The sequence below is a fragment of the Eulemur rufifrons genome, chromosome 6 (assembly GCF_041146395.1).
Source record: "Eulemur rufifrons isolate Redbay chromosome 6, OSU_ERuf_1, whole genome shotgun sequence".
Taxonomy (NCBI): Eukaryota; Metazoa; Chordata; class Mammalia; order Primates; family Lemuridae; genus Eulemur; species Eulemur rufifrons.
The window spans coordinates 70919840-70932885 of record NC_090988.1 but is presented as its reverse complement, the minus strand read 5'-3'; the positions used below and the strand labels follow the sequence as shown (position 1 = coordinate 70932885).

General features: G+C 33.6%; 1 protein-coding gene across 1 annotated transcript in view; it reads right to left on the bottom strand.

Annotated features, from left to right (window-relative positions):
* Positions 1-3762: 3762 nt before the first annotated feature.
* SLC17A6 (solute carrier family 17 member 6) overlaps positions 3763-13046 on the bottom strand; it is a 38684-nt gene continuing 29400 nt past the window's right edge. Inside the window, exons 8-12 of the mRNA XM_069469707.1 lie at positions 11093-11242; positions 5979-6111; positions 5424-5534; positions 4841-4968; positions 3763-4098 (exon numbers count right to left, since the gene is read on the bottom strand). Of these exons, the coding sequence (XP_069325808.1) occupies positions 3763-4098; positions 4841-4968; positions 5424-5534; positions 5979-6111; positions 11093-11242 (858 nt within the window). The remainder of the gene's footprint in view (positions 4099-4840; positions 4969-5423; positions 5535-5978; positions 6112-11092; positions 11243-13046) is intronic.

The following is a 13046-nucleotide window of genomic DNA, read 5'->3' as shown; positions in this document are numbered from 1 at the left end:
AGGAGGAACACAGCAGAAAGAAATTTGAAGGAGAACTGGAAAATCACTTCAAAGTTCAGACCATCTCCCCTTCTGCAGATATACAGGTACTGGAGGTAGTAGATGCTGATTTCCCCCAGTGACTTGGACTCCCTGATGCATAAGGATCTCTGAGAGTGAGAAAAGCTTCCTCACCTGAAACTAAAAAAAAAAAAAAAAAAAAAATTGACAGTAGGAGTGCACCTTGAAAGTATCTCCCCTTTGGGAGATTTGACAATTAAGAAAAATCCTTTCTGAGTGTTGTTAGGGAGGGCCCTGTGTCCAGGAGCTTCCTCTCTGGATCACATCTGTGTGGCCTTGCTGGACAGCTGGGAATCATGAAAATACCTCAGGAACTGGGACTGTCTTACTACTGCATCTTCAGTACCTTGCATAGTGTGGGTGCTTTGTGAATATTTATTGAGTGAATAAATTAATTAGTAAATGAACCTCAGAAAAGCCAGTTGCCAGTAGTATTCTCTGTAGACAAACACAGGAATAATAAACCACAGATAACAACTTGATTATCCCTCATAGTTATGGAGGTTGAAGGTGTGTACATGTGACATCGCACTCGCATTTCTGAAAAAGGTCCACACAAGCATGAAGAGGACAGGGTGAAAAAATGAACACACAATGATATTTGTAACACAAATGATTATAGTAGTCAAATATTGGAAATAACTAAGATGTTCATAAGAAAAGGTATGAGATAAATAGATGGAACCTAGTTCATGTTATGTTATAGAATATTAGACTATAGAACCCTATTAATTAAATAGAAATATACACATGCTATACTGTTAAATGGAAAAAGTAGGTTGCAACAGTTAATCAAGTATAATTTCATATTTGTAAATTATAAAATATATGCAAGTTTTTTGTATTTTTCATAGAAAATATTCTGGAAATGTTAACAGTGCTTATCTCTGGGTAGCAGGATAATTGGTTACCTTTATTTTCATTGTTTTTTATACTGCTCTTTACATAACATAGCACTCCAACTCGCCAAGTACTGCATTTACAATCAGAAAGGTAATAAGGTGACTCAAAAGTAAAAAGAAAATATTCTTTTGCTGTGGCCAAATCATCTGTATTCTAGTTCCATCCTTGCCTGGGGAATCTTTAGGAAGTTAACTACACTCTCTTAGACCTGGTCTCCTTACCTGGAAAATAGAAAAACTAATAATGATACATAGCGTTTTATTTTTACAAGGCAGATATGAGGACAAAATAAGTTAATGCATGAGAAAGCACTTTGCAAATTGCAAAATGCTAGATACATAAAATGATAAGGAGGAAAGGGAGAAAAAAGGGAGGACAAACAGAAGGAGATGGACGACGATTTTGTGATTGAAATAAGAGAAAATGAATGTGGCCAGTAGCCATATTTGGAGACATCATTAGAACAATTTTCTCTCTCTTTTTTTGTTTTCTATTTTTACAGACAAGAGTCTCACTGTCTTGCCCAGGCTGGAGTGCAGTGGCTATTCACAGACAGGATCATAGCTCACTACACCCTGGAAATCCTGGGCTCAGTGATCCTCCTGCCTCAGCCTCGCAAGTAGATGAGACTACAGGGATATGCCACTGCACCCAACTAAGGACACTTCTTACAGGAAATGTAAACTTTGTGTTATGGAATTGGGGAAATTATATAGTGTTAAATTCAAGATGTTTTCATTCCTTCATATCAGGTCATGCAGAGATGGCATATGAGCCTCCTTAAGAATTAGGCTGTCACTGAAAGATGGAGCTTGACTCAGATCTATTTCTTGATTTAAAATTCTCTATGGAACCACATCCCACAAAATCTAAAGAATGCCATGTTCTTCCTTTAAATCTCAAGTTGCTAAAAAGGCTCTCTTGAGCCTAGATTTGGCCTCATTGGTGTATCCACAAGATAAATTCATGTTAAAGCTAAAAACTAAATAAAACATATCCAAATTAATGTATTCTTTTTACAAAAGGATAAATAGAGCATTTTATTAATACTTTTTTTTTGCTGCAACAAAACGACAGTCCACATCTTTTCATTCAACACAACAAAAGCTATGATCACATTATATCACTTTGAGACACAAAGCAAAGGGTATTTTTATTTTCTTAAGGTCAAGAATGGTTTGCATTTCTAAACAAACTTCATATTTTATATTTGCAGTAGCAGGGCCTCCAGTCACTAGCACAATACAATGAACAGATCAAATATCCAGAATAGACAATTAAAAATACACCAATAATATTTTGAGTTGAACTGGGAAATGCATTATTATAATTTTAGAACATTATAAAGAGGTCTGATGTGAACTATTTTAAAAGAAAAAAAATCATTCCAACCACCCAAACAGCTACCACAAGCAAAATGAAAGTAATAGATAGGAAATTTTATGCATTGCACTTATTGCTTGGTACACAAATGTTGCAATTCTTGTTGAATTATATTAAGAAATGACAAGCCTCTTCCCCATCTAAAATTCTATGACTCTATGAAAGTAGAAATTTCAGTCCCCTAACCTAACATTAGGTGTATGCTACTTTTGGTTTTGTGTGAAGATTGTTTAATATGTTCCTGTTTATGGATATGTATAAGATATACAGATATATATATAGATATAATTTTAATATAATTTATTGTCCTATATTTTTAAGACAAATATCTCTTAAATAGGACTTTAAATAATAAAATTTTCTACTTACAATATCTCTATTGAGTTTATCTTTTCATATTATATATAGTTCTGTGGCACAAGTTTCATATAATATTTAATTATTAAAGAAGAAAGATATCTAAACCATTTTCTATTTCTTTTGTTGTTAATATTGCATTTTAAGGGCTACATCTCTGTAGTAAATTTCGTGTTAGATTCTTTATGGTGTATACATCTTTTTTTTCCTAATGCAAGTTACAACCAGTATAAAGTTGTAATAAAAAATACATTGAAGTCTATTTCTTTTTATATTTTTTGCAAAAAAGTTATGTGATATGCTACATGAAAAGTTGGATATTATTGAAATGTGAAGTGTTTATACTGTTAGGTAAATGAATGGAGGAACATGAAGCATACCCCTCAATTTACAAGTTCTCTTTCACAATAAGTGTTTGTGCCCAAGCATTTCATATAAAACACTGCAAGATATTCCTTTTGAGGACCAACAAAATATCCCACATTATGTAATTCTAATAATTATTCAGTACAAGTTGCTAGCTGCTAATATACAATATACTTCTTCAACAGAAAGATTATCCCAACTACATGATTTACGGTTAATAAATGTTGCCAATACATGATGCAGCCAACTTGATGTGTTTCACTTATTTTTTTAAACAGGACTTCTGTGTGATATCTTGCAATACATTGTAACAAATATTTAAGTGCATGTTGCATGATCAAGTAGCTTTGGCTTCTAACCTTTGGAGGATGAGATGTGCCAACTGTTCTAGTTGTGCTTTATTAAATGGTGATGAATTTTAGCTCATATGAATCCAATGAATAACTACTTGTTTCTACAATTTTGACCAGTCACAAAGGTGAGAATGGATTACCTGAATGGAAATGATGGAACTTCACAACTTCTACAGATTGCACTTGATGGTAACTTCATGAGTTTGTTTTGATCTCATTTTTACAGCAAGACTTGCCTGGTTGGTATGTTTACATGTTTACACCACATTTTTTAAAATTTTTGTGCAATCACAATGAATTTAATCACAAACACTAAAAATAAATCCACCAATTAGTTTTGTTATGAATAATCATCTCTGTCCTTATAGCTATATGAGTCTCGTACCTCTTCTTGTACAAATTCCTCTTTCTTTTCCCAACCATTGGGCCAACCTCCATTGGCCTGTGTTGTGGCACCATAAGACTTGGTGGTGCCATAATTTATATAATTTTGAGTAATGTCCCCTGTTTCTTCATCAAGTTCATCTTCATGGATAAATCCACATTTTTCTTCACTCGTTTCCTCAGGGTCTGCCCAAGGTTGCTTCTCTCCTGAGGCAAATATTGCATAAAATATAACTCCGCCATAGTGGACTAGGGCAGCAATCAGGAAGACATACTGCCACTCTTCACGTGACTGTAGTGACAAAAAGTGGCACTGTGAGAATGAACTCCCCGTGATGGAAAACCCTAGCCTCTTCCCCGAATGCTTACCCACTGAGATTTCATAAAACACTATCTTCAGGAATATCCACATCCTGATTATGTAAAGCAAACAATCTGCTAAAAAACTTTCTATAATAGTGTTAATTCCATTATTTAATTTTTTAATCTAAAAGTTTTGAAATAAAATTCCAAATATACCTATGGCCTGCTGATTTTTAAAATATTCATGCTCTCTTTTCATTCTGATTGATTTACTCATCTTTTAATTTCACTCTTTTTATTTCCTCTGGTAAACCATAATTTTGAAGCTCTACAAACACATATAAGAAAATACAGCTGATAATAATATTCTTCCATGGATAACTGCAGAGGAGTCTGAATTGAGGTTTACAAATAAAGCTCAGAAGACTTCTGTTCACCTATTTTAATAAACAATAAGGAAAGGGGGTTTTGTGTTGTTGGTACACAGGGATATGAGAAATAGCAAGAGGTGTTGAGAAACGTATTTTTTATTGGCTGTGGAACTGGACTTTGTTAGGTCCTAAAGAGATATTTTCTTCAGAACCTCAATTATCTTCATTATCTTCCCTACTCAGAGGTGTGGTGACTATACCAGAAAGAAAATGCCGAGAACAGGTTAACTCTTTTTCAAAAAGATTCTTTTTTTGAGAGAGAATCTTCCACAACTAAATATCTGTTTTGCTCCATCTTACCTTATTCTTTGTCATTGCACCAACAATGATAGGGCAAACCATTCCTGATAATGTCCCAACACCATTTGAAATGCCCATTAAGATACTGGCATATCTTGGAGCAATATCCAAGTGGTTAACATTGAAACCTGAAATACACACATTAGTTTTGATTCAGGAAATTATAAACCTCTTAGAAGTAAGTACCTATAGAATATCACATCACAACTTTTAGAAAGATACCGGATACATAACATGTGCTTAACAACTACTTATTGATAATTTAGCTCAGGGATATAGTAGGAATAGAATGGGGTATGATTTCTTATCCAATACTTAATATATGATGCTCACTCCGCAGAGAGGAGGAAATGTTTTCTTAACAACAACAAAATGGTAAATGGGATGGGGGAGTGAGTAGTAACCAATTCAAATGATGTTTTCTAAATGTTTTCTATTTTGACTGTTAACATCTAAAAGATATATATATGTGTGTATGCACGCAGATGTGTGTGGTGTGTGTGTGGGTGTATAATCACCAGCCAAAATCAGAATGTCACAAATACAAAGATGTCATAAGTACAAAGAAATAAAACTATCTTACCAGATATAGCAAATCCGCTGAATCCCACTGCAAGTACCAAGAACGAGATAGCTACCCCTCGAGTATGAGAATAGCCAACGACCAGAAGCAATGTGGCTTCCATGCCAAAACCTTCAGAAGCAAATACATGGGAATATTAAAAAACGTGTGTAAATTTTACCAGTGAGCCAAAACTGCTAAAAAGTTAACACTTACTGATCTAGATATTCCACTTCAGGGAGTCTACTTTTAAAAATAATAGTAATAATTTCTGACAGAGATTACTGAAGCATTTCTTGTTTTTTCCATAAAAACATCTAAAAGAACCCAAAGTTTCAATGGTGGGAAGGGTTAAGTCAGTTAAATAAATATAATGCAAATGACATTATTATGACATTATTTAAAACTAGGAATTATAAAAAGTTTGAAGATAGGAAAGTGATTTTAAACGAACAATGAAGGCACAAATTTAACTGCAACTAAGTAATTTGATATGTGTAGCAAAAGTTATTCACTCATGTAGATTAGAACCCAGTGAACTAAAAAACAGGTCCCTACTAACACTTAGGGACTTACCGCCACAGTTCATGATCTTTCTCACAGTAGTAGTTGAAAGAATTTGCTTGCTTCTTAGAAAATCTGCAATTTGCCCTCCAATAGGCACAATGATTGTCATCACTAAGTGTGGCACAGCAGACAGCATGCCAACCTGATGAAAAACAAGAAGGGGGAGAAGCATACCTGACCATAAATAATGCGGGCAATTTAATGGCCTTGGTTTTCTGAATCCATCATCAACTCTTCGTAAACAAATGAAAGAAAAATACTGTCTCCAAATGACCACTTACTCATTCCTAGAATAAGCAATAACTTCCACAGAATAAATGAGAAAAGCTACATAATTTTACTTTGATCGCTTTTTATCTTCTACAAGAAAGAGATACTTTTTTTTTTTTGCTGTTATGACTTAGTAAATTTCGAGGTTATGAATCAACTATTCTAAATCTCAACACATTGTGATTTACATTTGTGTGTCCATTTTATATTCTTGAATGTGTTTGAACAAATATATCATTAACAAGAGAGGGAGAGGGAAAAAAGAGAGAGAGGAAAAATACATTTGATATACTTTGAAGAGGCTATATTTTAAAATTCATTTTTTTAATTCATAAGGCTAAAAATTACATATTTGGATTTTTTTTTTTTTTTTTTTTTTTGAGACAGAGTCTCACTCTGTTGCCCGGGCTAGAGTGAGTGCCGTGGCATCAGCCTAGCTCACAGCATCCTCAAAGTCCTGGGCTTAAGCGATCCTCCTGTCTCAGCCTCCCGAGTAGCTGGGACTACAGGCATGCGCCACCATGCCCAGCTAATTTTTTGTATATATATATTTTAGTTGTCCATATAATTTCTTTCTATTTTTAGTAGAGACGGGGTCTCACTCTTGCTCAAGCTGGTCTTGAACTCCTGACCTCGAGCGATCCACCCGCCTCGGCCTCCCAGAGTGCTAGGATTACAGGCGTGAGCCACCGCGCCCGGCCTGGATTTTATGTATATATGAGTTCTATAACACAAATTTAACTTCCGTCGAGGAAGCATCCAGATAATGAAGACAAATTTTTCTAATTTTAAAAATTTTCTATGTCAAATATCAATACTTGGTCACATTGTCATAGAGTGACATATAGTTTCTGAACTAATTTTATACTAAATAGCCCAATCTAAAACTTAACCGGCATCAATTCAACAAACATTTTTAGCCATTCATTATATGCAAAGCATTGTTCTCCAGGCATTGTAGGGGCGGGAAGTATGAATAAAATGCGTTTAGATTATTATTACCACATACAGAGACTTAGCAAATTTTAAATGTAAACAAATAAGTTTCTTACTAAGTATACTTTCAAGCACAGGTCCTGGCATATGATAAATGCTGGCTAAGTGTTTATTATTTGTATTTAAGTATGTCTTTCCAATTAGATTATTGAAGGTTTGAGACAGGAATTTGTTTTATTCTATAGCGGTATATAGTGTGGTATCACGATCAAGGACATGGTTTCTTGTAATAATTAATTGAGACAGTGAATGATTCTAAGATAGCTTAAATGTTCAGGCTATTTAATTACCTCTTTCAGCCCAGATGGAAGTTTTCAATATTGGTATTAAATGAAGAAACTAAGACTCAGAAGGGTTAAGTAATTGCCAGAGCCAAGTTTTGAGCCAATTCAACGTGAGTCCAAAGACTAAGGTCTTAACCTTTGTGCCTAGAACTACCATCATATGAGAACGAAAAATCAAATAAAATCAGACAACATATGCAAATGTGCTTCATTTAGTACAAAACTTGGCACGTAGCAGGGGCTCAACAAATGTGAGCTAAAAAAAGATACCATGTAAACTAATATTAGGACAAACATTACAGCTTTTGAGAATAGCTTCTTGGAAAAAGTACAATGGTTCTTTATTCTTAACTGCAGTAGATATATTTAAAGCAATGAGTGTGTAGAAAGAAACCTTTGAACAAAACTTTCTGGAACACACCATGTTAGGATTTGTATAGAATTACATGCCATGTTTTTGATGTTCATAAAGGCAGGCTGAGAGCTTGGGAATAATTGCATTTCCTAAGTCCACATAATTGGCCTGCATTTTGACCCAGTATTTGATACATCTGAAAAGTTTGTAAGTTGAGCAACCTCTGCTATTTATTATTTATTCAAATAAACATTTTGATTGCTTTGGATAAGCAAAGAACAAAGCTACAATAATAGTAATAAATGAACAAAGTTATTTATTCACTCTCAGCAAAGGGTGTGCAAAGCACTATGGAAAATGAAAGATGCTAACAATTCTAGAGGTTGATTAGAGAGAAATTTTGGAATATTTTACCACACTGACGTAACATTTGAGGGTATTGAATGTCCTCCTTAGGCAATATGTAGATATATTCTGTTTGTGACCTCAACTGGGCCACAGAAGGTTCAAAACTTCATGAAGATTATTCAACTGTCTTCTCATCTTTTGATGACTTACTGTGAATAATCATTTCCCACATGATCAGAATGATCAAAACCATCTTAGAGTACCATCAGAAGTTTGCTCATTATTTTTCAAGTTTTGCAAGTGTAGGTTAAATGTTTTGAGTTTATAACTGATGGATTCTTCATAGAAATTCCAGGTAATTAGATTTTTGCTCCATCCTCCCCTTTGCTTCTCTGAGTCACAATCTGGATTTCATCTCTCTCCATCTGATCCATATTCTGTTCAGAAACTGGCAGGCTGCACATTAGCAAAGAACAGCCCCCCAACACTATTCTCCTCCTCCCCTAAATATGAAGCTCAAAAGGAACAAATGTCTCTTCTCATTTGGTTGGTTTCTATAATCTGATCTTTCAAAGTCCTGGTTAATCCTAGCATTGGCCTTCCTCCGCTATGCCATCCTCAAGGGTCTGAAAATTTACATATGAACATAGGCTAATATGTACAAATACATATATAAGCCTATGCTAATATAAATTATGATATAGATCAGTTAACTAATATAGTTAGCTTATATAGTTAAATAATATATGTTAGTTCTAATATATACTATATATAATATAAAATATTATATAACTCTATAATGTAGTTTACATACTCATATATTAATAGTTAACTAATATATATAAAAATACAATTATAGATAAGTATATATGTATGTGTGTATGTATATACACACACTCTGTATTAACTGAGTCAGTATACCTGGAATGAAGATTAAGCCATTACACGTGTGGTTTTATCTATAGGATACCCAACTGAACTAAGGTTGGGGAAAATGACCTTCCATGTAAATATTTTATTTATTTTACTTAAATTTTGCTGCATTTCTGAAAGATAGTATTAATATCATTATTTATAGATAAGAAATTTGAGGCTGACAATTATTCAATACCCAGCCCAAGGTTATGTACCAATACTTCATTGTGGAGCTTGGATTCTAAGCCATGTCAGCCCAGACCCAAAGCCCATGCTCTACGTCCTCCATTACTTTCTCTACAAATTTTTTAGGTAAGTCAGAATTTTTTTTTTACCAATCTAATTAAAATCTGAAGATTAATCTCTGTATGTAGCAGTTATCTACAATTTTTGTTAAAAATTATAATGAATCAAATAAATCAACCTAACATTTAGTTTCTCCAAAACACTATTGCTTTTACTGAAGCATTCTCAATTAATTGGAGCTACAGAGCCAGAATGACCACACAGTTTCATTAACATCAGTTGGCTCTCTCACTCTCCTCCACGAGACCTGACTTTATTAATAGCCTCTCAGTGTCGTATTTGCCCTAGATTATGAAAATGGACTCACACCTCCAGCAGCCTTTGTTGAGATGTATAACACCTCTCAGAGCTCCCAAAGGCTACCCTGGAATGTTTGATTAGCTCCAGAGAGAAGAGCCCTGTCTAAAGCAGCCATTCTTCTCAGAGATGGAGGAAACAGTTTCCTTAGAAACAGGGATTACAAAAGAGCTCTTAGAATAGCTACTCCTAAACTCAGGTTTTCTGCAGTCCCAGAACTCAGATGGTCTTTCAAGTGGAGATGTAATATGAATAGCAAGCCCAGCTGGACTTATGTAATGACATGAAGAGAGATGGCAAGACCATTGCCAGCACAGACAATGTATTCAGGACTCAGCAAAGGGCTTGGCACAGAGATGGCATTCAGCAAATACTCACTCGATGTTTGAGTGGATATATGATTTACCTGAATTTGAATGGCATAGTAAAGGGAATTCAAACAGAAACCAAAGGATCTGGGCCTAAACTTGACTCTGTCATTTATCACTATCGTGGGTTTAGGCAATTTGAATACCTTCCTTAGTTTCTGTTTTCCCATCATTTCAATATAAATGATGATAGTTTTGCAACAGGTCAATCAAACAAGGTTGAATATGACAGGAACTTTTAAATTTCAAATCCCTATATAAACACAATATAGCTTATTTATGTGATAGAAAATCTCAAAATGATTATATTTCCATAGCTACAAACAAATGTCTGTGGCACTTAGCATGCTGTTCTGTAAGTTACCAATTGGTAACTTATTTTTTGTCTAAACCACCAAACTGTGAACACTTTGAGGACAGAAACAATGTCTTTATTTCTGAATATAACACAAAGCTCTGCATACTATGGTCAACAAATGCTTGCTAAATTAATAAATTGGATGAACAAAATATAAGAATGTTTTCAAATTTTTTTTGCTATCTTCATATCTTTTAGCTGAACAAATTTATGAAAGCAATAAAAACGAATTAGATTGGTAATTATCTAAGTACAATTCCAATTGAACAGAATATTTTTTTGTTCACTGTTATATTGTCTCTGACCTGAGACTTGAAGGAAGTTATATTTATTTACAGGGAAAATGCTACACTGCTCCTCACCCCAATTGGGATGTAACTTCCATGAAGTCAGAAACTAGGTCTTTTTTGCCTATATTCCCAGCACGAGAGAGCAGTTTCTAGCAGATAATAGAATACAGTAGACACTCAAACACCTTACTTATCCTCTATTTCCTAGAAGTTATTTGTGGAATGAATAGATGAATAACACATGAAATTGGGAAGATAAAATCTTGGCAAAGAAATTTAAAATTGACTTAAATACAAAAATCATCCAGTTTTCAAATAAAGATAATTTTTATATACCTTGCTGATTTCAAATCCAAAGACTTCTTCAAAATATGCTGGCTGACTAATAAGCAATAAATAAAAAGTCCAGCTTCTGCAGAAGTTTGCAACAATTATTGCATAGACTGGCATAGATGTAAAAAATTTCCTCCACGGAGTCTTGAATTTCTGAAATCCCAAAAAGAGAGTTATTCTGACCATTTTAAATATTTTCTAACTTAAATGAGAATAATAGGTGCTTTGCATTTCCAGGATGTATATGATGAGGCATGAGTAGGAGGTAGAAAGGAGGTAGTGAATCATTAATTACAACCACCCAGTTAATCTTAGTTACATGAATAATCATTGGAAAACAAAAAATAAGATATCAACCTCTGTTGCTAATTAAATTGTTCCACCTTTAGGAATATACATGATTCCATGTTCATAGGAAATTAATTCCAAAAGCATAGATCCAGTTGCTAAGTTTTTTTTCTTTATTCTTTTTTTTCCCTTTTTTTAGTAGTGATAGATCATGCCTCAGCTAAAACTCACTGCCACATCAGTGGCCTTGTGCTATCCAAAATATTTTATTTAAGACACTGAAAATTCAGTGTACTTGGGAAGAGAAAAATATGAAAAATTAGGAGTGTTTCCTACTTGAAGTCAATTATTCTGCCAATCTGTAAATTCTCTTGACAGCTAGTAGCTATCGGTATAAATTCTGTGACACGGGAGAGTAAGATTCTGTGAAATTCACATGGTAAACAGCTTTGTAAAAGCACTTGGCCCCCCAGAATACCGTGGGCACATCATAACTAGTTATTTATGGATATTCAGACATTCAAAATTAACAACCTAAGTATGACTGGCTTTGCTTATAAAACTTTTTAAAAAATTAAACCTAGTGTACTTAAAGTTCCTGTATATGACCAAATATAAAGCAAGTACATATTCTCCCCCAAAGCTAATATTTTTAGACCTTAAAGTATCTCTCATATTCCCAAATACTTTCTCAATTACTTTTTTCTGAATACTGAATATACTGTTTGGTGAAGAAGCAATACCCTAATGTAATTTTGCTTAATGCTAGCTTGGGATCCTTGACCTGACTAAATTACGAAAGTAGGCAAACATCTTTTACACAGATGTAATAATTATTTTTGGATATAAAGTCACATAATTGCTAGTATCGATTGTGTCTGTAATTAAGCCTTTTAAAGAGCAGTTTAAATGCAATATAGTAGGAAGCTACATTGTGGAAATCACTCATATATGTTAAGACAAAAAGAGACAAATCAAAAACAAAAACCTGTCCTAATAATATGTAATGAATACTGTGCTTTGGATACAAGTTTCTAAACAGCATCATAAATAGGTTCCAAAAACGTAGTTTTTTAAAAAAATTAAATATGTTCTAGGAAAATGGTACCAGATGAATATACTTATTTCACAGATAATAAAAATGTCCAGACAGGAATGTCTGCATTATAGAATTACATTTGTATAAGAAATTACTTCAGAATATTATTAGAAGTAAAAACTTTTTCCCTGCTGGGAAAGTGTTCTTTTATTTATAACCAGGATCATCTCCTTTAAGAACTTTATTCTTTAGGTGGTACAGCATTTCCTCAAATGTAAAAGTATTTAATTTTATATCATAAAAAATTGTTGGGGGCTGAAGAGGAGATTATGATATTCTGACAACATTCTATTTATTGAACTGGCTGTGTGCTTCACAGATATGCTTAATTTATAAAAAATTAACAAGCTGTCTGTTTATTATTGGTTCATCTTTTTCAGCATGTATGCTATATTTAAAGATAACCTCTGTTACTGATTAAATTGTTCCAGCTTTAGGAATGTACAAGATTTCATGTTTGTAGAATATTAATTCCAAAATCATAGATCCTAATTTCTAAGAGTTATTTTTCTTTTTTCCTTTTTCCTTATTTTTTAAAGAAAACAGAGAGATTTAAAACACATTGTAGTC